Source organism: Trichomonas vaginalis, chromosome IV (genome assembly GCF_026262505.1).
Source record: "Trichomonas vaginalis G3 chromosome IV, whole genome shotgun sequence".
Taxonomy (NCBI): domain Eukaryota; phylum Parabasalia; order Trichomonadida; family Trichomonadidae; genus Trichomonas; species Trichomonas vaginalis.
Genome location: NC_067206.1, coordinates 31,225,318 through 31,251,363, shown reverse-complemented (window position 1 = coordinate 31,251,363; position 26,046 = coordinate 31,225,318). Strand labels below are relative to the sequence as shown.

The 26,046-nt window shown below is 33.8% G+C and overlaps 7 protein-coding genes and 5 pseudogenes across 12 annotated transcripts, besides 1 other annotated feature; 7 read left to right on the top strand and 5 right to left on the bottom strand.

Annotated features, from left to right (window-relative positions):
• Position 1: 1 nt before the first annotated feature.
• On the top strand, positions 2 to 531 carry TVAGG3_0200780 (protein of unknown function, DUF4106 family; the record flags this gene model as incomplete). Its single annotated transcript, XM_051226303.1, has 1 exon — positions 2 to 531. A coding segment is annotated over one exon (530 nt), but the record flags the coding sequence as incomplete, so codon positions are not given.
• A 46-nt stretch (positions 532 to 577) lies between these two features.
• On the top strand, positions 578 to 1,457 carry TVAGG3_0200770 (kinase-related family; the record flags this gene model as incomplete). The annotated part of the gene is made up of 1 exon (XM_051226302.1): positions 578 to 1,457. A coding segment is annotated over one exon (880 nt), but the record flags the coding sequence as incomplete, so codon positions are not given.
• Positions 1,458 to 2,315: 858 nt separating this feature from the next.
• Positions 2,316 to 19,127: a mobile genetic element.
• TVAGG3_0200760 (protein of unknown function, DUF4106 family) lies at positions 3,390 to 4,997 on the top strand (the record flags this gene model as incomplete). The annotated part of the gene is made up of 1 exon (XM_051226301.1): positions 3,390 to 4,997. The coding sequence occupies one exon, from the start codon at positions 3,390 to 3,392 to the stop codon at positions 4,995 to 4,997; it is 1,608 nt and encodes a 535-aa protein (XP_051111287.1).
• On the top strand, positions 5,374 to 5,910 carry TVAGG3_0200750 (protein of unknown function, DUF4106 family; the record flags this gene model as incomplete). The annotated part of the gene is made up of 1 exon (XM_051226300.1): positions 5,374 to 5,910. One exon carries the CDS (start codon positions 5,374 to 5,376, stop codon positions 5,908 to 5,910), a length of 537 nt encoding a protein of 178 aa, XP_051111286.1.
• On the top strand, positions 6,160 to 6,957 carry TVAGG3_0200740 (uncharacterized protein; the record flags this gene model as incomplete). Its single annotated transcript, XM_051226299.1, has 1 exon — positions 6,160 to 6,957. One exon carries the CDS (start codon positions 6,160 to 6,162, stop codon positions 6,955 to 6,957), a length of 798 nt encoding a protein of 265 aa, XP_051111285.1.
• Positions 6,986 to 8,218, top strand: TVAGG3_0200730 (annotated as a pseudogene). The gene has a single exon. A coding segment is annotated over exon 1 (1,233 nt).
• Positions 8,688 to 9,141, bottom strand: TVAGG3_0200720 (annotated as a pseudogene). The gene has a single exon. A coding segment is annotated over exon 1 (454 nt).
• TVAGG3_0200710 lies at positions 9,724 to 10,052 on the top strand (annotated as a pseudogene). Its single transcript has one exon. A coding segment is annotated over exon 1 (329 nt).
• Positions 10,706 to 11,326, bottom strand: TVAGG3_0200700 (annotated as a pseudogene). The gene has a single exon. A coding segment is annotated over exon 1 (621 nt).
• TVAGG3_0200690 (organellar and viral DNA polymerase type B) lies at positions 12,209 to 13,369 on the bottom strand (the record flags this gene model as incomplete). The annotated part of the gene is made up of 1 exon (XM_051226298.1): positions 12,209 to 13,369. A coding segment is annotated over one exon (1,161 nt), but the record flags the coding sequence as incomplete, so codon positions are not given.
• On the bottom strand, positions 14,710 to 15,570 carry TVAGG3_0200680 (uncharacterized protein; the record flags this gene model as incomplete). Its single annotated transcript, XM_051226297.1, has 1 exon — positions 14,710 to 15,570. One exon carries the CDS (start codon positions 15,568 to 15,570, stop codon positions 14,710 to 14,712), a length of 861 nt encoding a protein of 286 aa, XP_051111283.1.
• On the bottom strand, positions 16,217 to 16,586 carry TVAGG3_0200670 (annotated as a pseudogene). The gene has a single exon. A coding segment is annotated over exon 1 (370 nt).
• Positions 19,128 to 26,046: the final 6,919 nt, after the last annotated feature.

Sequence of the window (26,046 nt, the reverse complement as noted above, 5' to 3'; positions counted from 1 at the left end):
AATGCCACGTAAGCTACGTAAGAATATACGTAAGAGGAAGAGAGCATTGAAACATCCAATAGTAAAACTGACACCACAACAACAGTTGCAACAACAAATGATGAATGACCCCACTATGTTGCAACAAATGTCAAGCAACCCTATGCTTTTAAACCGAGTTATTGGTGCACAGAGTGGAGGTTTAAGAGCGGCACTTTTAGCGAAAATGGCAGGCTATGGTGGAGCTGCAGACGGAACAGCTTATAACCCTCAAAGTCAAATGAATTTGAGTTCACTCAAAAATCAAATAACAGATGTCAAAAAGTCAAACATAGACATACAGAAACAAATAAGTGAAAACGAAAAGAAACTAGAATATGACAGACACACAAAGAAACTCAATGAGTTAAACGTAGAGAAAAAGAAGAAAGAAGAACAACTGAAAGAACTAAGTACAGAGGAATATGCGAAAAAAGTGTCAGAAAAAGCAGCAGAAGTAGCAAAAATGGAACAAGATGTTATAAATTTGAAAAACCATACTACTCAATATAAAGTACTGAAAGATGAAGAAATAAAACAAAAAGCCCTGAAGACATATATGGATAGCGATGAGTATAAAAAAGAAGTTGAAGCAAATGTAAAGGCAGAAAAACTTTTACAGTTGCAAAACCAAACCGTACAGTATGAAAACTTAGCACAAGAAAGTAAAAATAACGACGCAGCCATGCAAAAGGCAATGAAAAGCGCAGAATATATAAAAGCTAATAATGACTGGTTAGATGCCCAAGCCAACGCCAAAGCAGCCCAACTTATAGGGTCAATAAGGACAAAAATACAAGCGGATGAAGACAGTTCAAATGAAGCTTTAATGAATGCTGACTTTAAGAACGCCTTCGAAGCTCTTCATAGTAAGGTGAAACTAGTGAACGACTTCTCATCTGGAAAGAAACTGAAGTCTGAAGGTTTCGACAACGAGTTAAGAGAAGTAGCACAAAATATGACGAAAATAACAGATGCAGCAACGAGACAGGCAGTTCAAAGTGCCTATGACGCCGTTAGAGCAACTGTTGTGGAAAGTCAAGAAAAAGAGTTACAACAGACCAAAACAGACCTAGTAAATGCTTTCTTAAAAACGAAAAGTCAGGTAGGACATTATGCTGCAGATGGAACATATGTGCCAGCTGGTGGAACTTATATACCACCAAACCCTCCAAGAGAAGCACCTGCACCAGGACTACCTAAAACATTTACATCGTCACATGGACACAGACACAGGCATGCACCAAAACCAACACAACAACCAACACAACAACCAACAGTTCAAAACACTGCACCACAACCAACAGTTCAAAATCCAGCACCACAACCAACAGTTCAAAACACTGCACCACAACCAACAGTTCAAAACACTGCACCACAACCAACAGTTCAAAACACTGCACAGCAACAACCACAAACAGAGCAAGGACATAAAAGAAGTAGAGAACAAGGAAACCAAGAATTCTTAAAAATGCTTAAGGAAAATTATGGTTACCCAGATACTCTTGACTTTAGTGACAGATATAAAGAAGCTATTAGAAAGTTCAAGGAAGGAAATACTGACCCGAACCTATTTAGCTTTATGGTTCAGCACCAAATGGGATATAATTTCAAACCTGGAAAATACAAGCTCGCTAAGGGATATGATTTAATAGCATATCATCCAAATGACATGAATGAATTTACTCCGAGATATTTGGTGTCAGAGATAAATGATAATTCAACTATCTTCATGAAACGCGTAAAAAATAGAGACGGAACGAAAGAAGAAAGGGTTATGAATGCGGATGACTTAAATAGGGAACTTGTTAAAAACGGTCTCGGAATATATGAAATGCCAGCAGATGAGGTACAAGAAACTCCACAGGAAGAAGTTCAGATACAACCAGACATGGAAGAAATAGTTCAGCAACAACAGCTAGAAGAGCCAGAAGGAAACGAACAAGTCCCTCCTTTGGAAACTAACTTCACAGAACTAGATGAAGATTTGGAACAGCCGAAAAATCTTGACCCTCAACAAGAGTATGCGGAGAATATGGAATCTTTCCAAGAGTCTAAAAAATTCAGCTGACATAGTAGAAGAATATCGAAAAATGTTCGCCGACATACAAAAGACTCCAACATCAGATGAAAATATTCAGCATAGAATGGAAGAACTGAAAGAAAGTGTACGCAAATACAACAATCCTTTTTACTTACGACCATATAACGTTCAATCTTTGGCTGAACTCGGTGAAAATAAAAGGTTAAATTTCACCAAAACATATAGAAATGAAACATTGTTTAAAGTTCATTCAGAACCTAACCAATATGGAAACAAACCTACTTTTGTTTCTGCAGACTATGGAACTACAATGAGATGGGGTCATAAAGCTAATCCGGATAGGTGGTTCATAAACTTACAACCACAATTCCAAGAAGTTGTAGACGCAATGGAAGTGAATGGTGAACCAGATATAGCTGGTATTTTCAGCGCGGCTTTAATGCCATTGAAAGATATGAAACATGCAGATATTTTGGACCAGTATGAAATGAACATGGCTGATGGAAATATAACACCTGACGTTCTAAAACATTTATCTCAAAGAACTACACAGAACCATAGAGATGGTATATTTGGTGAAGAGTTTAGAAAGAAAGTTAGGGAGATAGAAGGAAGAGAACCTATTGTACATGACCTTGCAAACGAAAGTTTACAAAATGTCATAAAAACTTACTTTGCAGACAATGAACCGAGAAGGGATGAATATTTAAGAAAACTCAAATGGACAGTACCAAATGAAATGTTAGTATTGAAAAACATGTTCCTTGACAAAATAAAACCAACTACAGAAATAAATGACGCAAGACTGAAACATTGGGTAAAAGCTTTCCCATTCACAAAAGATATTATTGGTAACATGGAAAGAAAACCAGAATGGCTACAAAAACATATATTTGGAAACGAGCTTATTCCATATGGACAAGCTCTGTTTGAAGAGCTTGAACCGGAAACTCAGGAAAGAGTCATGCAAACAATACGCGAAGACTCAAATACAAACTATGACAAAATCTTTCTAGGATATAGGTTACCTGAGATGGGCGACCAGAGCCCAAAGGCAAAAAGGACATGGGAAATTTACAACATACTAGGTGAACATGAGGCAAAGATGCAACGACTTGAAGCAGAGGGCAAGTTACCAAAAGCGACACCAAAGAAGAAGAGTAGAACAAAGTGAAAATAGTGAAGAAGTAACTTCATCTAGTGAAAGTAGTGGCAATGAAGGAAAAAGAAGAGTTAAAAACTCAGTCAGGAAGAAAGTAAAGCTTGGTCCGAGTGGGTTCTATTATGACATATAAATCCAACTATTCTATATTTTTACCCATATGAAATGTACGCCGCTCAGAATATAACGCCAACAGTTTTGGATGCCATGAACGGAAATGTTTCCGAATGGTATAACGAATGCGACAATGCCATTAGAAGGTCAGAAATAGTTCCTGGAACTTACGAATATACAACTGCTGTTTCTTATGGAAACGTAGGTGAGTTTGGAGAAGGTTCTTCAACAACAGTAGATATTGCTTGCGACAGGTTTCATATTATTTCTATTGACAACTCATTCTTATACGTGGAACAAGACATTGAAATAAAACCTTCTGCCAAGTTGTCTGACAAGAAAGGTTGCAATGGAATTTTCTATGTCGGATACCAATATGCTCCAGAAGTTTTCATGGGATATAAGATATATTCTAACTCTGACTTAGTTCAAACAGTAAAATGGGCAAACTATGAATGGTTCGCTTTGAGAAACTCAGTACAACCACAAGCTAGAGAACAAACAGACCAGTATGCAAATATTGAGAAAATAAGAAGACTTGACCCTAACGTTCCAGGAGTTTATGTTAACCTTTCTGGACAAACTGCAGCAGCAGTAACCAAAGTAAAACTGAAACTTAGAGTTCCTTTGTCATCTTTCCTCATCTTCAGGTTTTTAAGATACTTGCCAAACTGGGCAGGAAAAATTTCTATTGAACTTACTCCAAGCAAAAATAACTTAGTCATTGCACCAACACAAGACCCATTCACTATTACAGACGTAAAGGGAACAAATCAAACGTCATTCGCCGAATTTTGCAAAGACAAAGTTGACTTAGACTTTGGTTTCTCAAACTTCAACAATGAAGTAAACTATTATTTCAATGCTGCTGGAACTGCTTGGGACCCAGTTAAGTTTACATGCGAAAAGTTTGAATGCAAGAGAATAGAAAGCAGACTTGCAGTCTATATGTTGGACCCAGATATTTCAAATGCTTTAGCTGCCAAATATATTGCAGTTCCACTTATGTTCCCTATACACCAAATATCTGTCAAAGACTTTGCAGGTGAAGTTGGAAACCAAAGTGCTGACCCAGGTGCAAGAACAGATATTGCTTTAACAACTGCAATGAAACATGCAGATACTATGTTTGTACTGTTCAGACGAACTATAAATGACTATTCTTGTTTCTACAACCCCGGTATTAAATATCATATAAACATAGATGGCAAATATTATCCAAGAGAAGAATATTCTACAGTTGAGGATATGAGGTCATACAACTTGACATTAGATGCTATGAACTTTAACAACAACTTCACAACAACCATTAACCCTGAAATGCAAAGTTCTATTATGCCATATGTGAAAGTATGGACTCATACAGGAGGTCAAAAAACTCAATATACAAATGGAGACCGTTCAAACTTTTGGCTTGGCATTCCATTTGCTGACTCAGAAGACTTTATGGGTGGTATTTCAACTGTTGGTACAGTTCAAATACAATATACTGGTGACAGAGACGGTCCAGATGAATTGAGAGCAAAGAAGTTTACAAAACCAATAGCACTTTTCACGGAAGATGCTCTTTTGAAGATTCGTTCGATGAAACCTGCTGGGGCTCCTCAGATTGGCATAACGACAGCTTCCATCGAGCAGATTTTGGCAGCAGGTCAGTAAGTTGTTCTTGAACTGACTTCTCTCCGTCAAATATTGACAGTACGCCAGTTTTGACATAATATTGTAAGATAAACTTACCTTTAGAAATATCTGTAAGTTTTGTTGTTATATTTTTGTCTGCTTCAAGAACTTTCACCATTTCAGTTATACCAACTTTCTTTGCTTTATGGAAATATTTTGGTTCAGCAAATATTGCTATTCTATAACATTTACAATTGTTTGTATAAAGAACTATTCTGTCAATGTATTTGTATTGTTTGTGTGTGTAAACTTTGTTCTGCTTCAATTCGAAGAGATACTCGAATACGTCCATCTTTTTATTCTAAGTAAAATGTCATTTCCGAAAAATAGAAGCGTGAGTGTTTCAAAAGGTTTAATGGCGGTGGCAGATGTGAAGTTAAATTCACCAACTCAAACAAACAGTCAAAGTGTTATTGTCAATGTCAAAGACAGAGATGTTGAAGTGGGGAAACCATACGAAGACGAAGATGGTATAGCAATTGTTCCTGTAAAAGAACAACCAACATATCCTGAAGTTAGCAGAGACTTAAGTTCTGTTGCAGATATTCGAAACGACTACCAACAACTGAAAGACAAACTTCAAACTCAGGAGAAGATTTGTCAAGCTTTAAGTATAATGTTAAACTTGGTCGAACACAACCCTGTAAAAGTGAACTCATATGTCATTGCACCTCATGAAGTTTTGAAAGAACTATTGAAACTTTTGACAGAGGCAGACGATATAAACATCAAAGAAATAGAACCCGACATTAGTTGCTGTGGTGTTTCATATAATGTCATTGACAAGATATACGTTATGAAAGGAGGTGAAACGTTGAACTTAAAGTATAGTTTCCCAGACGTCATAAAAATATTTGACGACCACAACATTTCATTAAAATTTATTTGCTAAGTAAAAATGTCAAAACTTCTTGAAAGATGTTTGAAGAAAAATAATATAGACTTTATTTCATGTAAAGGACTTTACACACTTTTTGAACGATATGAAAGACCCTGTTTTGTTTGTTCGTGTAGACAAAGGAAAGTTCTATGTCTTTACAAAATATTTGAACTTCTTAGACAGAGAACTTCAAGAAACGCCATGTGAAAGTTTAGATGAAGTTCTTCTCCACTTTCAGAAAAACTTTTTAAATATATATAAATGGCAGAAGATATAATGGTTTATACTATTACGACTAAAAACCCTGAGTCATATAATTCTATAACAACAAACTTACAAAGTCCTCAAGGACGATATTGTAAACTAACTTTAAACACAATGACGACTAAAGCCTGTTTTGCTCTTTTGACACCAGAAGACTTTATTGTTGTGAATGGTAAAAAATACTCCTTTGAAGATACTTACTCAGATATACCACCAACAGGTTTTGTTGACTTATTTAATACTTTAAGTACAGGTGTAACATGTGCTGCAACTAGAGCAGGTTTCATTATGTTTGGATGTCCGACTGAGTTTACTATAAACAATATGAGCTATAATACAAAACTTATTTCTGGTTTTTACTACCAACAGTTTCCTATAACAGGAAAAGGTGTCATACAAGGAATGTCTATTCCATTGACATTAAGCACACCAATCTTATATATTGTTTCAAACTTAGGTTCAAAGTGTTATTCGAATGTCGACAGAAACTATTATGACCAAAAGATACTTATGCGTATAAACAATACTTTCTCTGCTGGTTTGCCTATTGTTCATTCGAATGCAGAATTTTCAACCTTAGTGAACTCAAACACTTTGGCAAGTATAACGTTGACATTAGTTGACGCAAACTTTGTTCCTGTAAAACTTTTATGTCCTATGTATTTGTCAATGACGGCAGAAAGTTTCGAATTGGAAGATGCAACTGGTGAAAGTATTGTATTACAAGAACAACTTCAACAACAAATAGCTCAAGAACAACAAATGCAACAAATGCAACAACAAAGTCAAGAATAAAAAAAATATTTTTTTTATTTTTATAAAAATGTACAGAATAGATGTTTCAGATTTTTATGACTTCCAAGCATTCAGAAATATGTGTCCATTTAGAGACTATAACAAAGCAGTCGAGAATTTGAAACGTTTATCATTTATGTCGACTCTGCCCCAGAATGTTATGTTATGAAAGAATGGGATGTTGTCTTTAACAAACCAAGAGCAACAATAGTGTCTGAACAAGAATGTAGACAGAAACTTAAGAAAATAAAAGTCGTACAAGTTGGAATGAAGATGTTAGATGCTTGGGATATCTTATTGTCAAAGTTAGAAGATTTTTCAGTTCGTGGTATAAAGTTCTATACACCTTCTCCAAACTTCTATTCTATCTTCACTGGATATAAATACGAACAAGTAGAATGGAAAGAAAATATTATAGAAGCTTGGTTAGACCATGTCAAAGAAATTATATGCAATGGAAACGAAAAGGTTTATGAGTATATCTTATGTTGGTTTGCAAATATCTTACAACATCCAAGTGCTAAAAATGAAACTGCTCTCATTATAATTGGAAAACAAGGAACTGGTAAGAACACATTCTTTACAGATATCTTATGCAAACTATTAGAGGGCTATTCGAACCCTAATATGACAAACTTAGAAAACATCTGCGGTAAATTTAACTCCTCAATAGAGAATATGAAACTTATAGTTTGCAATGAACTTCAAAGTATAGATACAACAAAAGTTTTGAACTCAGATGCTTTGAAGAGTCTTTATAACAGACAAAGTTGGAGTTGTTGAAAGAAAATATAAAGACCAAAGAGTTTGTGAAATGTTGCAAACTTCATTATGGTTTCAAACAATACTGTTCCGATGAAGTTAGAAAGTTCTGACAGAAGATATGTAGTTGTCAGAACGTCAGATTCTCATATGCAAGATACAGAATATTTTGACGACTTAGCAGAAACTTTGACATCTGACTTTTACAACCACTTTTCTCATATTTTATGACATTAGATATTTCAAAGTTCAATCCAAGACAAATTCCACATACCGAAGAGAGACAAACATTGTTAGAAGCAAACAAGAGTGTATATGAACTGTTCGTAGATGAAACTGACTTTGAGTGTTTAGATGAAAGGTCATTGTACGATTCGTATAAACAATATTGTCAAGAATATGGTTATATGACAGCGTCTAACGAACATTCTTGGCAAATGTCAAAAGTCTTTTAGACGTACAGAATGGTGTATATACAAAGAAAAATTTTTATGAGTAAATTTTTAAAAAAATTTTTTATCCGATAGAAAAGATGACGAAATATATTTCAGTAAACAAGTACATGTCAGGACTTAAAGAAGAACTAGACCCATTCACATATTTGAATGTTTACTTCTACCATTTTGAAAAGTCTTCATTCAGCAAAGTTTGGAACATCGAACCAGTTTAAGTTTTGCTATTGTGACTAAAAATGGTGCGAAATTTGAAGACTTAGACATAGAAGGTTTGTTAGCAGTCAAAGAAAGTTTTGACAGAAGGTTTTCAAACCTTAAGAAGGCAAAGCATACAAACTTGTTATACCTTATGAACCAAAGAAAGCAGACGACTATGAATATTATGAGTCTAAGATAGTTGAAGTTCAAGGTAAATTGGGTAAAAAGATTTTAGAGTCTAAGCCAGTGTTTGCTCCTAAAGAGGAAGAGAACATTGACATTGACCCAGAAATGTTCTAAAATAAAATTTTATTTTTACATGTCAAATTTCTTTTTCTCTGGAACTGGTTCAGGTTCTTTCTTCTCTTCTTCTACTTTCTTTTCTTTCTTTTCTTTCTTCTTCTTTTCTGGTGGAGTTATGTCAAATTTCTCAGAACCATATTTATGTAAAAGTTCTTTGTCCTTTAATAGCTCATCTATTCTGTTTTCTATTTCATCTTCAAGAACAGCGCATGTGTCTTCTTTGCATTCTAAGAAGTTTTGTTGGACTTCATCTCTCCAAGAGGCGTCATCTCTGTCAACAAGTCTGTCATTGACAAATTTTAAGACTGCTCTGCTTTAATGTTTTTATGGTTCTTGTCATATTCCCAGAAACAGAACTTTAGAACAAATTCACCTTTTTGTTTACACTATGTAAGATTTTATGGTCGACAGATGTTTTGCTGTCGAAAAGCTTGTCTCGAATATAGATAACGAAATCGCTAGACATTTTCTAAAAGATAAAAATTTTAATTTTTCTAAAATATGTTAGAAAAAAAGTTTGCTGACATTGACAAAAAATTTGAGAATGTTTTAAACAAGAACAAGAGGAAGTTAGAAAATGCTCAGATAAAGCCTATACATGACAAGTTCTTATTTGCTCAGAATGGTATAACAGGTCTAATTGCACCACCTGGGTCGGGTAAGACTTTCACTTATCTTAAAATGGCTGCACAACAACAAGAACTAGATGAGAAGAACCCATTCTATGAGTTAGTTGTCATTTGTAGTACTTCTGGTCAATTTGACCAAACCGTCAATTCGTTCAAAGATATTATAAAGAAGTCTAAGTTAGTATGTATAAAGGATACTGAGTTGTTAGATTGGATAAAGAAGTACCAAAGAAGAGTTTTGAAGTATAATGCTATAAATGAGTATATAAATTCTAAGTTTAAAGACCCAAATGAGGAAATGCAGAGAATATTAGAGAAGAAACACTTCAGAAACAAACAGAAAGAGATAGAATACATTTCGAAGAAATTGCAATCTTACGATTGGAAGACATACCCTCATAGATGTCTTCTTATCTTAGATGATTTCGCCTCTCATCCTTTGCTTAAGAATAGAGAACAAGATATGTGTCGAATTCTTAAGAAGCTCAGACACTTTAACATTTCAGTCGTAATATGTGTACAGACAGCAAAGAGTTTAAGTAAGGATGTAAAGAGAATACTGACTGACATTGTACTTTTCCCCGGATTGTCCGAAGACGATTTCATGGAACTTATGAAAGAGTCCATGGCAGGTAAGTTTGACAGACATGAACTATGGGAGAAGTATAAAGTCATACAAGACCCTCATACTTCTTTCAGAATTCATATCTACGCAAACAAAGTTCAAATTGTAAAAAGTCAAGCTTGAAAAATGTAAGTGTTTAGTCTTAGTAAGTCTGTTGTGGTGCTGGGGCTGTCGGTTCTTCTGGCTTTGGAAGGCATTCAGGAAGAGGGACGTGAGACATTCGTTTGTGTCCTGTTGGAAGGAAAAACTTTTCCTGTTGGAAGGAAAAACTTTTTCTGTCGGAAGGAAAAACTTTTTCTGTCGGAAGGAAAAACTTTTTCTGAAGTTCGACCAAAAAGTTCTCAATTTTCGAAAATTTGAATGGTTTACGGACGGACAACTGGAAGCGTTCTTCCTGTCGTCGGGAAAAATTTTTTCTGTCGGAAGGAAAATATTTTTCTGTCGGAAGGAAAAACTTTTTCTGTCGGAAGGAAAAACTTTTTCTGTCGGAAGGAAGGACTCGGAATGCCAGAAGGATTTGACGAGGCAATTTACTTTATAGAGCTACCTGAGCCATCTGAAGTCAAGCTTGAAAAATAAATGGTTCATCTACTCTACTTGTTTGAAGTTGTCAAAATACTCTGTTATTTTTTCCTTTAACAATGGCAAATCTTCTTTGAAGGTAAGTATTGTACAAACCTTTCATATCATAGTGTGTTTGAGGTAACGTATCTTGAACTATTTGTTTCACATCTTCATTTGGGGTCATTGAAATCGGTAAGTTTTCGCGATAGAACCAATTTCTGTCAGATTTGTAAATCTTAGCAAGGTCGTAAAAGCTTTTGTTGTTTCTTCTGACTAAATGCAACATAACCATATCTTTATCTTCTTCATTTTCCATCTCTTCAGTATAAATCATATACTTATAGTTCTTTTCCTTTCCTTTTGGTACCGAACGTGGTATTCTTTTCTGAATGCTTTTGTCTTTTGCTTCAAGCTTGTTCTCTAGCTCTTCACGTTCTTGTCTATGAATTTCATCTAACATCATGAAAATATAACAAGCGTAACGAGGTGAAGCCCACATTGCAACAGCATTTACAAGAAGTCTATGTACATACCAGCCTCTCAAACCATTTAGCAAATTTTTACGATTTTCGTACGGAATCTCGACTCGCGGTTTTTCCTCGGGTCGCAAACATATGAGGAAATTCTTCTAAAAGTTCTTTTGTCTGTTGGTTTTCAAACCAATGATGTGCTTGCTTTGTAGAACGAAGAGCATTCAAAATACTTTGCATTTGGTACATGTCATCTTTGACTGAACGAATGAGACGTAACTGTTTGTTATACTGTATGTACTCATATTCTTCATTTATGGCTTCATGAACGATAGCAGTTGTTGTGTTCTCTGATGTTGACATATCTGTCCTTACATACAAAATAAAAAAATAAATAAAAATAAAACTAACTTTATTTTTTCTATCTTAAGGAAATTCATGATTTTCATAGAGTTTTAGGCGACCCCGAAAAAAGTCGGTCTAGAGAAATTTCACTGTTTTCATAGAGTTTTGGCGACTACGTTTTCTTACGTACTCGCTGTTCTTCACTGTTTTCGTACGGAATCTCTTCTCTCGGTTTTCCGAGGGAAGCAATCTTATGCCATTTTACTCAGAATTTTGTGCTGAATTCAGCAAAAATATATTTTAGGTGAAGAGGTGCGATCTCACCTGTTTTTTCACCTGTTTTTTCACAAGCGTTTTACATGGTAAACGTTATTTTTACATTATGACACGAAGTGAAGGTTGACACTTCGTCAAAAAAATCCCTGAAATCATATCTTTTATACAAAAAAATACAAAAAATGACACTTTTTCATTAGATAACTGTTATTTTTTGACGAAGTGAACATTAACACTTCGTCAAAAAAATCCCTGAAATCATATCTTTTATACAAAAAAATACAAAAAAATGACACTTTTTCATTAGATAACTGTTATTTTTTGACGAAGTGAACATTAACACTTCGTCAAAAAAATCCCTGAAATCATATCTTACATACAAAAAAATACAAAAAAATGACACTAACTTTATTTTCTGACTTTCACAAAAGACAAAAATAAATGCTATTTTTACATGTATTTTTCAGCAACTTCGTCAAATAATTTTATAGCTTTATCTATCTCATCTACTTCAAACGTTTCTTTACCTTTTATGGGAGCACCATACATTTTCTCAAACTTTTCAAGTAGTTCTGTTTCAGCAGCTCTCATATCATTAACAAACACAACCTTGACTCTATTGACTGTACTGTCATATCTTAGAGTTATATTATATGTTCTTCCTATCTTATATCTCTTTGTATTGAAGTCCTTCGGTTTCTGAACGATGTAAAGTAAGCCTTCACTGCAACGTTCCGTATCGAATGAACCATATGTTATGAAGTTATATCCAACAACTGGGTCAATCCATAACAAAACTATTGGTATAAGACTTTTGTCTATAAGATATGCTGCAGTTCCATAGAATTTTACTGATATCATAAGCTCAGGATTTCTTGTCAAAATTTTCTGAGTAGAAGCAATTTTAACCCAGTCCTGCGGTCTCTTTCCAGATGGAGATATAATGTCTGACAAAGAATATTTGTTGTATTTCTTTGAGTATCTTACGTTTAAATCACCTATTCTAACCACTTTGGTGTCATTGTCTATCTTTCCAACTGTTTCAAACTCAATGTTTGTCATTTCTTTCTTTAAGTCTGCATAGTCGTTTCTCATACGTTCTATCTCTTTGACGGAGTAGTTATATCTCCTCATTGCCGCTTTACATTTTGAACATTGCGGGTTCATTTTTGCGTTATATTCTGAAACCTTACCTGCTAAAACAACTAAAGCGTCAATGGTTTTCTTTAACTCAAAAGTTGCTGGTTTTATCTGTTTGTTCCATACTTTGCCTCTTTTATCTTTATCTCTTATCTGCCATACACATTCAGCAACTAACGAAACAAAGTTGTCGTAGGTCTTAAATTCTTCAGATTTATATATGTCAGAAACATTCTTATATACCATGTCGCAATCTTTGTCCATAACCTTATGGTTGCAATGAAATCCTAGAAACTCATAGTTTACCTTTCGTATGAACTTCTTTATTTCTACTGAGTCAGTTGCTTTGACTTCAATTTCGTCGAATTCAGGAATAGTGAGTTTTTGTTGTTGGATTTCAGGTAGTTTAGGCAAATGGTCGATGAGGTCCTGCATTTCATAAAGATATTCTTCATTTGTTTCATCTTTCGCACTACAGTCTAAATTATTTGTTAAAAGTTCTTGCTTTATCTTCTGGATTTTTGTTTCGAAAGTATATGAAGAAGGAATGAAGCTTTTCATTTCTACTAACATTGACGTAGGATTCATGACTAACGAGTTTGGTGCTGTTGTTGTTTGAACTGTTGTTGTGCCGATTGTTGACATTTTTATTTTTTTATACAAAATAAAAAAAATAAAAAAAATAAAACTAACTTTATTTTTTATTTCGGGAAAATTCATGAAAATTCAAGAGGTTAGAAAACATGTGAAAAAACATTTACGAAGAAGTCTTGACAAAACATGTACGATGAAGTCATGACAAAACATTTACGAAGAAGTCTTGACAAAACATGTACGATGAAGTCATGACAAAACATATACGATGAAGTCATGACAAAACATATACGAAGAAGTCTTGACAAAACATTTACGATGAAATCATGACACTTTTTCATTAGATAACTGTTATTTTTTGACGAAGTGAACATTGACACTTCGTCAAAAAAATCCCTGAAATCATATCTTACATACAAAAAAATACAAAAAAATGACACTTTTTCATTAGATAACTGTTATTTTTTGACGAAGTGAACATTGACACTTCGTCAAAAAAATCCCTGAAATCATATCTTACATACAAAAAAATACAAAAAAATGACACTTTTTCATTAGATAACTGTTATTTTTTGACGAAGTGAACATTGACACTTCGTCAAAAAAATCCCTGAAATCATATCTTACATACAAAAAAATACAAAAAAATGACACTTTTCATTAGATAACTGTTATTTTTTGACGAAGTGAACATTGACACTTCGTCAAAAAAATCCCTGAAATCATATCTTACATACAAAAAAATACAAAAAAATGACACTTTTTCATTAGATAACTGTTATTTTTTGACGAAGTGAACATTGACACTTCGTCAAAAAAATCCCTGAAATCATATCTTACATACAAAAAAATACAAAAAAATGACACTTTTTCATTAGATAACTGTTATTTTTTGACGAAGTGAACATTGACACTTCGTCAAAAAAATCCCTGAAATCATATCTTACATACAAAAAATACAAAAAAATAAAACTAACTTTATTTTTTATTTCGGGAAAATTCATGAAAATTCAAGAGGTTAGAAAACATGTGAAAAAACATTTACAAAGAAGTCTTGACAAAACATTTACGAAGAAGTCTTGACAAAACATTTACGATGAAGTCTTGACAAAACATTTACGAAGAAGTCTTGACAAAACATTTACGATGAAGTCTTGACAAAACATTTACGAAGAAGTCTTGACAAAACATTTACGAAGAAGTCTTGACAAAACATTTACGATGAAGTCTTGACAAAACATTTACGAAGAAGTCTTGACAAAACATTTACGATGAAGTCTTGACAAAACATTTACGAAGAAGTCTTGACAAAACATTTACGAAGAAGTCATGACAAATTCAAGAGGGTAGAAAACGTGTTAGATCTAACATGCTAACATAAACATTATTTTTCAATACTTTTTCAGCACTTTTCCGTAGTTATATATGAAAGACAATTCGAGATAAAAGTCATAGTACAATGGAATAATATGTTGCACACCATTTGTTGTGAACCAAACTTGAAAGTCAGAGAAACTGTTACTAGGTGGTTCGTAGAATTTAGAAGCAAAGTCATAAAAGTCCTTACCAATACATAGAAAACTATTGTTGCTTGAACTGAAACTTGCATGACACATAACATTTTGAGGGTCAAACACGTTTCTATAAACTGTCAAATCTGCTGGTGGAAGTATAAATTTAAATGGACCATCTGGTGGTAATGGTTCGTTCTGGTTTAGTAACCGAAGAAATTGTGCCCAAGAACGTTTGTCTACTTTCCAATATAAAAACTCTGTATCTCTTGGAGGGTTAATTTCAATCTTTTGAAATGAAACGGTGGAGTTCATCTTGTCATATTCTAGTTTCAGATAGTATGTTCCATTTAGTAAAGAGTCGTATTTTTCTTGAAATTCCCAATAATATTTGTTCATTTGAGTTTGAAAGTCATTTAGAGTTTTCTCAAGACTTTCGTCTGAACGAACTGTAAAGATTCTCATTTCGTCAAATTTGTCTATTAGACCATCAGAACCTTTATACTGCCCATGAAAATATACTGCGAACATAAATGCGTTAGTTCTATTTGAAAACAAAACTCTTCTAAATCCTATTGCCTTTGCATCTGAAGGACTTTGAAGCCAACGAATTGGATAGTCAAACCTGTATATTCGGGATGAAATTTCTTCATCTGAAATAGTCCTACCAGCATTTGTAAAGATATAGTCTAACGGTTTTGTATCTGCTACTTTTGTTCTTTGTTTTTCAACCTGAAGCATTTAATATATGTAAAAATATATTGTTTTAAAATGGTATGCCATTTCATATTTCTCATCTAACAAACAAGTTTCCCAACGGTCTTCTCCAACAAACTCAGCGTACATTTCAAATAAAATTAAAAAATGTCACTTTTTTAAAAAATAAATTTTTATTTCATGCAATGTTCACTAACATCGAAAGGCATGTCCATAAGACGTTCTTCTTCTAACCTCTCTAGTCTGTTTGGATAATTGGCACGTGCTGTTTCCAAATCCATTTCGTAGGTCAGACCAGCCAGTTTGTCATAGACTTTTATGGGTCTTCCCTTCCTATATTTAAACTTCTTCGAAACTCTCCAACCATATCTTTGCAACTCTGCTTTTATTCTAGCAGACTTTCTATCCATTCTATATGGGGGCATTTTTATAAAAAGAAAAAAAATATTTTTTTCTTTACTTTACATAACCGCCTGCTGCCATAAGTCTTTGACGCCAACCCATACCAGCTAATGAAGGTTGACTTGGTTTAGTTTCCAAACTAAACTTTGGTTTTGGTTTATCTTCAGTTTTTGGTTTTTCTTCTTCTATCGGTTTTTCGTCACTTTTCGGTTTCTCTGACTTTACTTCACTTGCAGGAACAGTTGTGTCGTCAACATCTTCATAAATATCATATGCCATTTGTTTTTGTTTTCCTTTCAACTTTTGTGTTTGTTGTAAAGTTTAGAATATTTCGACTCTAAGTCAATGAGATGTTCTATAATGAACTGTTGGTCAGTGAAGTAAACTTTTCCATCTGTTGTCTCGAAAGCTCCTTCAGACTTCAATATTTTATTTGTGAGAGTCTGTTTCTTTTTTGAGATACTAGCCGTTCCATTTTTATGAAAAGTGACTTTGTAGTTAGGGTTTGTATTTCCAGACCTGGCACTTTCTATTATTGAATTTTTCTCTTCATCTGTAAGTTCTTTGACAGGTTTTGACAATGGTTCTGAACTTTTTGTTTGTGGTGTCAAATCTACCGTTTCAACTTCTTCGGTCATTTCATCTCAGTAAAAAATTTTAGTTTGGTTTGTTTTCAACTGGTTGTTGTTGTTTTTTAAGTCGGTCTAAAACTTCCTGAGGTATAGGAAGAACTTGACAAACACGTTGTGTAACTGCTGGAAGCCGACAAATCCATCTTGAACCCATTTGTCTCAATGCTGTATTGTTCATTTCATCTCAATAAAAAACTTTACATTCCCCACGTTTGAGGCGGTTGAGGTTGGTTATTGTTTACCCATTGTTGTGCATGGTTATATCCTCTGTTAAAGAATCTTTCACCTTGGTCCATATAGTGTCCTGCTTGGTTATAGTAGTCATTTGCTTTGTTATAATAGTTTCCTGCTTGTCTTCCTACATTGTCCATCCATCCTTGAACTTTTCCTCTTGTTTCAGGATTTGGAATAAGATTTGTTGCATCTCGTGCTACATCCCAACCTTTCTGTACAGTTTGTATAATAGGTTGTGCTTTCTCTTTAAGTATACCTAATGTACTCAAAATCTTCCTTCCAACTCCAAATACACCTCTGGCTATTGTTCCCACTGCGGGCAAAAATCTGGATGCAACTCCTGCTAATGCGCCAAATAAACCCATTTCTTATAGGATAAAAAATGACGAATCCAAACAAGGACCCCTATGTTTCTAAAGCGACAAAGAAAGCACTCATGATAAAAATCTTTAGTTCAACACCAAATGCTTGGTTTATGGATATCTTGGAAAACATTCCGAGAGTTAGAACAGATGGACCACCATACTGGCTAATATTTGTCGGTCAAAACACAAGATACTGTGAAGCCATACCATTATGGTCCAAAAATATTTTAGATGTGAAAACTGCTTTGACAATATTCGTTGACAAATACCATCCAACAAAACTGACATCTGACTGTGAAAGTTCTTTCAAATCAGATGATATTAAAAACTATCTGCGTTCAAAAAATGTAAACCAATATTTCATTGTCGACCAAAACCATTCTGCTCTTGGTGTCATTGACGGTTGTATAAAAATGTTAAGAGACTTAAACCAACCACAAGGTGGTGAAGCAAATGAAATGTCATATGACGACAAATATAGACACTTCTCCATGGCAAAGATGAGACAAGTTTTAAATATTTACAATAGCCGTAAACAAAAAGGTTTGGGAAACCACTCCCCCGAAGAAATGAAAAACAACCCTGACTTAGAAAAAGACTATATATTTAATAATTTAGTCAAAAGAGACAAACAAGAAAGAATGCCGGGCTTCAAACTTCAGAAAGGTGACAAAGTAAAAATAGAAATACCTAAACGCGACCCATATGAAAATACTATTGACTATGACAACAATGGGAACCCGACAGGTACTCACATTCGTGTTCGTAAAAATAGAAGAAAGTATACAAGAGAATATTATGAAGTTTTAGGCAAACATGGCAAAATGTACAGACTGCAAGCAGAAGATAAAACGACTATTGTCAGACCTCGTTTCAAACTTGTCAAAGTTCAAGGTGGTATACTTTCAAAGACAGTTCCTAACAAATATAAGACAACTCCTGACGAATATGCTAAAGAAGTTGAAAATGACGACTAAGCATTTCTATACCATGCGTAAACTGTCATGTAAGGTGGCATGTATTCTTTACTTTGTCCCGTTGTTTGCGTATATCCTGAAACGCGATGTGTATGGTTTCCTCCTCCCTCAGTGTTACTCCAGTAACAATTTATAGCAAACTTAACGTTGTCTTTAACATCATATCCTTTACCTTTTGTCATTGCTGACCAATCCCAATATCTATGCTTATGCCAACCTGCTTGAGATGTACTTAAATCTATGTAGTGACTATGTGCAGGTAAATTTTCACCTGAAATCGTTTTACTTCCACCTGTTTCCTTTGAAGAGTTTGCACAATACAAAAACCTGTCGACTATTTGAGTCCAAGTTCCAAAACCCAGAACTGTTGCTGGATTTGTTGAATTCATTGACGTATAAATAGAGCCTATAGGATATAATGTTTGAAGCATTTCTGTCTTTAATGTTTGAAGCTCTGTTTTGTCTGCTTTCTTGTCATATAAATCTTGAGCAGTGAATTTAATATTATGTTCATCCTTCATGACATAAACATCTTTACATCTAATGTTTTTCATCGTCGTTATGTCGTCATCCGATGTTAAACCTTGTGGAAAGTTAGGAGGTTTACAATATAATACATCCCCACCAGTTTCTTCAACCGTTCCTTCAATACTTTCTATAGCAACAGTTGTAAAACTTGTATGTGTATGGTTCTTATTTGCTTTCTTCTCTAACTCATCGTTAACATAAGTTTTATCTGCTTTAAGGTCTAAACATCTTGAAACCCATCCTGTATCGGCTTTAGTTTTTAAAATCTTCGATGTCCATTCATGGTACCAGTCAACCCTTTCTTTAATTTCATTATCTTTTTCATCCACATATTCCTTATCCGCTTTCTTCTCTAACTTACTAGCCACATATCCCTTATCTGCTTTATTTTCAAGGCTAACGTTTAAGTCTGTTATTTCAGATATAGAATGTGTATGAGTCTTTTTAGAATATTCGTTTTCAGCTCTTGTCACTTCACTTGACATTTTATTGTCAACATATGTTTTGTCTGCTAGTTCAGGATGAGTATGTTCTTTTGTTGCATAAGCATTGTTAGCTCTTTCTTCTTCTTTTGCTATTGCATCGTCTACATATTCTTTGTCAGCTTTGTTGTCAACATCTGCTTTCAAAAGAAGTTCATTTATAGGTTTCTCGTTTAAAGTTCCTTTTGTTGGATTTATACAGACAGTATGGTTCTTATTGTCTTGAAACAGAAACTCATCTGTCATTGGGTTTAATGTCAGTTTTAAGTTTCCTTCTTTCAATGACTCAGATATCTTAGAGTAGTTTGAAAAGTTTGTTGTGTTCTTATTTAGAGCTTGCATAATGAGTTGTCGGTTGTGTTGTATTTCTCTTATGGAAGCAATATCTTTCGACATTTTTATTCTAGATAAAATATGCTTTCAATAGAAAAAGAAAATTCTAGAGTTGCTACAACTAAACCATTAGATGAACTTTTTACTAATGTCGGTCAAAAGTTTGAGACAGAGACCGTAAAGCATGAAGGCTATCGTTTTGACTACCCATTAAGATGGTTAAGAGACCCATCCGTCACAAAAGCTATTGGCTTTCGTAGAATGAAGTTCATTTCAGAAGCCATACATGGTTTCCCATTTACGGTCGGTTTTGAAGTTCGATACTATAACAAAGAAAAACGTATGTATGAGAAATTTGAACAGGGAAAACTTTTACAAGTTAGTTTGCTTGTAAACTTAGAAACAACTCTTCAAGCTTTTCAAGAAAAAATAAACGATATCTATATCGAATATGCAAACCAGTATAACATTGACGAGGGAGAGTACCATCTCGATATTATTTATGACAGGAAAAATGCAACTGTTAAAATCAATAGAATAGAAGACCTTGGAGAAAACGTTTATATTTCTACAAAATATAACAACTTGGCATGGTATAGATTTATGAGGATGTTAAATCAGCCTGCAGCATATCCAGTACACCCAGACTTTTATGAAGTCGAAAACCCTAATGGAACATATGAAAATGTTTTCGACCAAGATGCTATTATTGTTCATGCTTCATTTTCTGGCGCCCAAAACTCTTCTTATGCTTGGCAAATGACTTTTACGAAAAACCTACAAAGTTATACGAACCCAAGTGGAAGTATTCAGACTTTCAAGTATGGTTTACTACAGATGGAAAAAAGAATAATTCCATTATACCATGCGTTTTACTTAGAACTTAGTTTCATATACAACTACTATCGAACGGTAAAAATATATATTTTTTAATACGGTTGAGGTGTTGGATTTGGTTGCCAACTAGACTGTGGTGCGGGTTCAGGCTGTTGTATAACAGGACTTGTTCTCTGGTTCAGGGTCTTTAGGTATAATACCAACAAACTGACCTACCTTTTACCAATATTTTTGACTCCGTTCCAAATTCCTCTTCCTACGGTTTTATTCCATTCCATATACCTCTTCCAACTCTTCTGAAGAAGTTTCCAATACTACTGAAGAAACCCATTTACATATAGTAAAAATCTAATGTCCGCCTAGTCTCTTACGTTCCTGTTGAGTTCCATAGCATTCTTTAACTGGAGCTCATACATTCTGTTTCTCCTCTGGTAGAAAACATATTCTGGGTCAACTCCTGTGTTCGCGTCATCTGCATAAAGTTGTTTATATCCCACTTCAGGGTTTGTATAAAACTCTTTCCATCTCATATTTGCATACCATGGTGGCAAACCTAACGCAGCGTCATTTGACATGGCAGTTTGCATTTGTACATCTGTTGGCACTTGACCATAGTTTGCCATTGCAGTTTGTATTCTAACTTCATTTGGAATATTCTCTGGGTTTGGTTGTCCAGGTTGCTGTGCATTCGCTAAGTTCTGTGCGTCCATTTAATATTAGATAAAAATATCTCTTACGAGTACATATGCTGAACATTTGCAGGCATTGGTTCATCTTCATATTCTCTATATCTTTCTGCCACGTCAAAGAAATAAATGACACAATGGAAAAAACCTAAAACAAGTAGTCCTATTTCAAACCACATTTACTTACTAATAAAATTTCTTTGTTATGACACTTTCTCCGGTTTATAGGACCTCTCTCATATTCTATCTGTCATATCTAAACTCATAGTCATGTATGTCCTCTAACCATCTCATAACGGTTTCCAAACCACTTTTATCGGATGTAAAGTAAAAGCATGGATGGTTATGTAAAACGTCTAAAGTTTCTAAAGAGTCTCTCAAAGTCCAGTCTACTTGGTATTGAAAATCCATGTGTTATAGAACGGCGGGTCCACTATAAAGAAAACATTTTCCTTGTCTTTATATTTTTCATACAACTCTGTCCAATAACATCTCACAAACTCTATACCCTCAATATATTTTTCTATGTCCTCTTTGAAAACATTTGTATAGTTAAGATATAAAACTTTTGACATAAGTGTTTCAATGTCATGAACTCTTATAGAACCACTATATAATAGTCTAGCAGATATACTATCCCAGTCTATATGTTCTGCTTTTTTCAAAACCTCTCTCACAATATTTTTCTTATCTAATGGTATACGTTCCATCTTACCTATAGGTATCTTTTCTTTTAACTCTTTCAATATTTTGTTAGTGTCTGGAATATGTTTGAGACGGTCCATATAGTTGTCGAAGTCATTGCATATAATCTTTGAGTCTGGGAATATTGTATGGCACAAATGGGATATATAGAAACTTCCACCGAACAAATCTACAAATGTTAGACCCTTCGGTAGTTTCTTAAGTTCTCTCAATATAATATCTTTACATCTACTCTTATTTCCAAAGAACGGTAACGGAGGTTTTGTAAAATTCATTTATATATAATAATAAAAATGTTTTTTCCTGAAAAGTGACAGAAAAGTGACAAAACATGAAAACATATATAATTTGTGAAAAGTGAAACATTATATAATGTTTTCGACCCAGAAGAAGGCTTCTTCCCAGAAGCAATGGAGGAAGAAGAAGAGTCCTCCGAATTCACACCAGAAGACTAACAATTTTCCGAATAAAAACTTCATTTATACTAAACATCTTCGGGGCTAGAGGGCACGAAGTGCCTGGAAGCCCCACTACCTTTTTTTTTTTTTTTTTTATATTCATAAAGATTTTCCAAAAATATGATACCGCAAAATTAAAAAAGTGACGTCTTGAGTGGAGTCAAAGGTCGAAATTGCTAGCTAAATGTTTTTTAGCGAAATTGCGTATTGTACGTTTTTTTCGCAAAACGAAAACCATATTTTAAATTTTTATTTTATAGGCCTTAATAAGTCATAATTCCTTTTGATATCTATAATTTTTAATCTTTTTTTATTTTGATATTTAACAGATCTTATAATTGATTGTTCTATATGTGTAATCAAACTCTCTATCGATTTGTCCTCCAAATTGTAAAATATTTATTGCTATGTCACTATATGGGATGAAAATTTCAAAAGGCGTCAAAAATTTTCTCACTGGGTTTTCGTCTATTAATCCCAGCTCATTATATACGCAACCAATCAAAAATCTGATATGGGAGTCCAAGGCTAACTTTTTGTTGTCTACCTAATAAAAGAGGAAGCAGCATTAGTGAGAATAATCGCAAATATTCAATTTAAATTATCTTTTTATTCTTAATTTAAAGTGACAAAAAGAATAAAAAACCTATTCTAAGGCATGTTGTTATGTAAATGAGACTAGACATCATATTTTATGTTATGAAAAAAAAATATTTAGAATTTTAGAACAAAATAAATAGAAAAAATAGCATAACTTATGGATGTGCGTATATTAAATTTAATAAATTAAGAGAAATTATTTTTGGCGCCAAAATTATTCGTTAACTCTCAAATTTTTCTGAGTCAATAAGCCGCCAAAAAAGTGTCATTTCTTTATAGGAAAGGAAACCTATTTGACGAACAATCCGGACACTAGTGCCTCAGCGAATTTCCCCAAACCCACCAATCCCCTCCCTGCTGTTGTGCACCATCGATGGAAAGTAAGTCATCAATAGTCTCTTTTCCTGATTTCAAGCTAACGTTAGATCATTCATGAAAGAAATCATTGCCTTTCATCAGAGACTTTCGTTATAACTGCGCTGCTCTCAAGTTCATCTTGAGAAATTTACGTAATAACTGAATTCCCAAAGTTCTTTAGGTGATCCAAAACACTGTAGCTGCTTGAACTTTGGACGAGCCTCGCACCCCAGAGAATAGAAATCCCAATCTTGCTCATGTTTAGTTGAATTAGTCTGCAGCAGTACAGCTCTGATACCACAAGATCGTGATGTATACAAAGTCACAACGCTATTTGATTCAACAACTAGCTAGTTTTGACATCAAATTGCAAAATTTGACTTCGTTATGAGCTCTTTGTAGCAAAAATACATTACACTTAAAGACTAGTTGCTAGACTGTAGTAGTTTGTTCGTATATATCTATTTTTCCCCAACGTATTGCATACTACATTTTGACAAGACTTGCAACCTTATAGTAACCTCGTTGGGAATTGTTCAAGCAAAGCGTAGGTAGTTAAGGTCGAGTAAGAGTTCTTCTTAAATCTTTCACTGAATGAGTAGGTGTTGGAAGAACTGTTCTCTAAAGCGATACAGTTGCGCTACATGTTCGTCAACTTGTCTAGAAATAAATATATCATTTGTTTTATACGTTTTTTCGTAATAAATCTATTTGTATTTGTTGTATTTGAGTATGAAGATAACAAAAACTACGGCATAAGACGCAGTACACTGGGCTTCGTTGCCATTTTATTTACCATGTTAAGAATAAACTTAACAGACATGCTTTGTTTTCGACGAAGCCATCTAAAATAACGTACATCTAAATAAAACTAAAAAACTGTAAAATTTCTTTATTTGATAGTATACTTCAAATTATGCACTATACCTTCTAGAATTCTATAACACTCTTTGCATATAATTTTTTTAAAAAAAGTTATATCTCGACAAAAATATGATTTATCAATAGAGTATGTAAAATAAAACTCATTCGCAGTATTAAAAAATCGTAAATCTTTCCAAAAAAATTTTGAATTACAAATTTTAAAACTTAAAACAACATTTTTTGAAGCGAAAAAACGAAATCTAATTTTTTTTGGAAAATTTAGAATAAATAGAGCTCTTTAACTCGTCGAATACAAATTGTTTTCAAGTTTTTTTCGACCGGAAATTGAACTTTTAGAGTTTATACAATAAGATTCACATGAAAAAATACGGGTTTAACAAAGAAATCACCAATATAAAGGTTTTTTAGTAGAACGAGATTGATAAAAACTATGGTATGATAAAAAGACGATAATTTTTTTGGCGGGATAATTGAAGAATATGAATGATTCGAATTACAGACATACTCTAGTCCGAAACTTACTATGGTTCGTGACTTATTTTTGACACAGAATAGCTGTAGACTAAGGCTTACTCTAGATCCAGACTTATTATACAATTAAATTTGCTTTTGGAATAAGACTTAATTTTAGTTACAAACTTATCTTAATATCAGACTTATATTTAGAATCAGACTTACTTTAGTCTAGAACTTACATTTAGAATCAGACTTCCATTTCAAGTCAGACTTACTTTCGTCCGAGACTTACATTTCAAGTCAGACTTACTTTCGTCCGAGACTTACATTTCAAGTCAGACTTACTTTCGTCCGAGACTTACATTTCAAGTCAGACTTACTTTCGTCCGAGACTTACATTTTAAGTCATACTTACATTAATATCAAACTTATATTAACCTACGACTTACTTTTATTCCCAGACATCTTGATCCACACTGACATTGAAAACCACTCATACATCTAAAGCCACTCAAACATCTAGATCCACTACGACATGGAAATCCACTCAAACATAATTTTTGCTCTCTAACTACATTTTTATATGATTTTACAACCTAAATTTTCTTCTTTACCTAAAGATTATTCGCAATATCTGAATATCATTAATTAATTGAGATATTCAAGTTTTGACAGCGGATTTGGAAAGCAGACTTGATGGAGATTTTAAATCTGATGTCAAATCTTGGTTTTGTGCATTATTGGAAGAGAAAAAAGGGTGTTAATTGCAAATCTTAAATATAGGTTTTTACGAAAAATGTAATTAGGGTTAGAATCATAGAAAGATATATCTGTCAGACATTGTTATGTGTGACAGATAATATTGCATCTCATAGACACTGTTGCATCTGTCAGACACTGTTAAATTTCATAGACACTGTTGCATCTGTCAGACACTGTTGCATCTGTCAGACACTGTTGTATCTCATACACACTGTTGCATCTGTCAGACACTGTTGCATCTCATAGACACTGTTGTATCTCATAGACACTGTTGCATCTCATAGACACTGTTGTATCTCATAGACACTGTTGTATCTCATAGACACTGTTGCATCTCATAGACACTGTTGCATCTCATAGACACTGTTGCATCTTTCAGACACTGTTGCATCTGTCAGACACTGTTGCATCTATCACTTACTTTTGCTTCTGTTAGATACTATTGTATCTCTCAGACACTCTTGCATCTCTCAGACACTATTCCATCTCATTAACACTGTTGCATCAGTCTCTCACTGTTGCATCTTTCATTGACTTTTTTATCTCTCAGGAAATATTTTATCTCTATAATATTTTTTATATCTCCCAAACTTTTACATCTTTCTGATTAATTTTTTTATCCTTTTTCATTCTGTTCTGTATATCGAATCTTTATATAACAAATAATTAAATAGTTTCTCATATTTATTAACTGTTTTTATAAACAATAATCATACACATTTTATTCATATAAATATTTTTTTCACAAACCATTTTTCCTCTTCCTTCTTACAACAAAATCTGGATCTCTTTCCTTGTCTT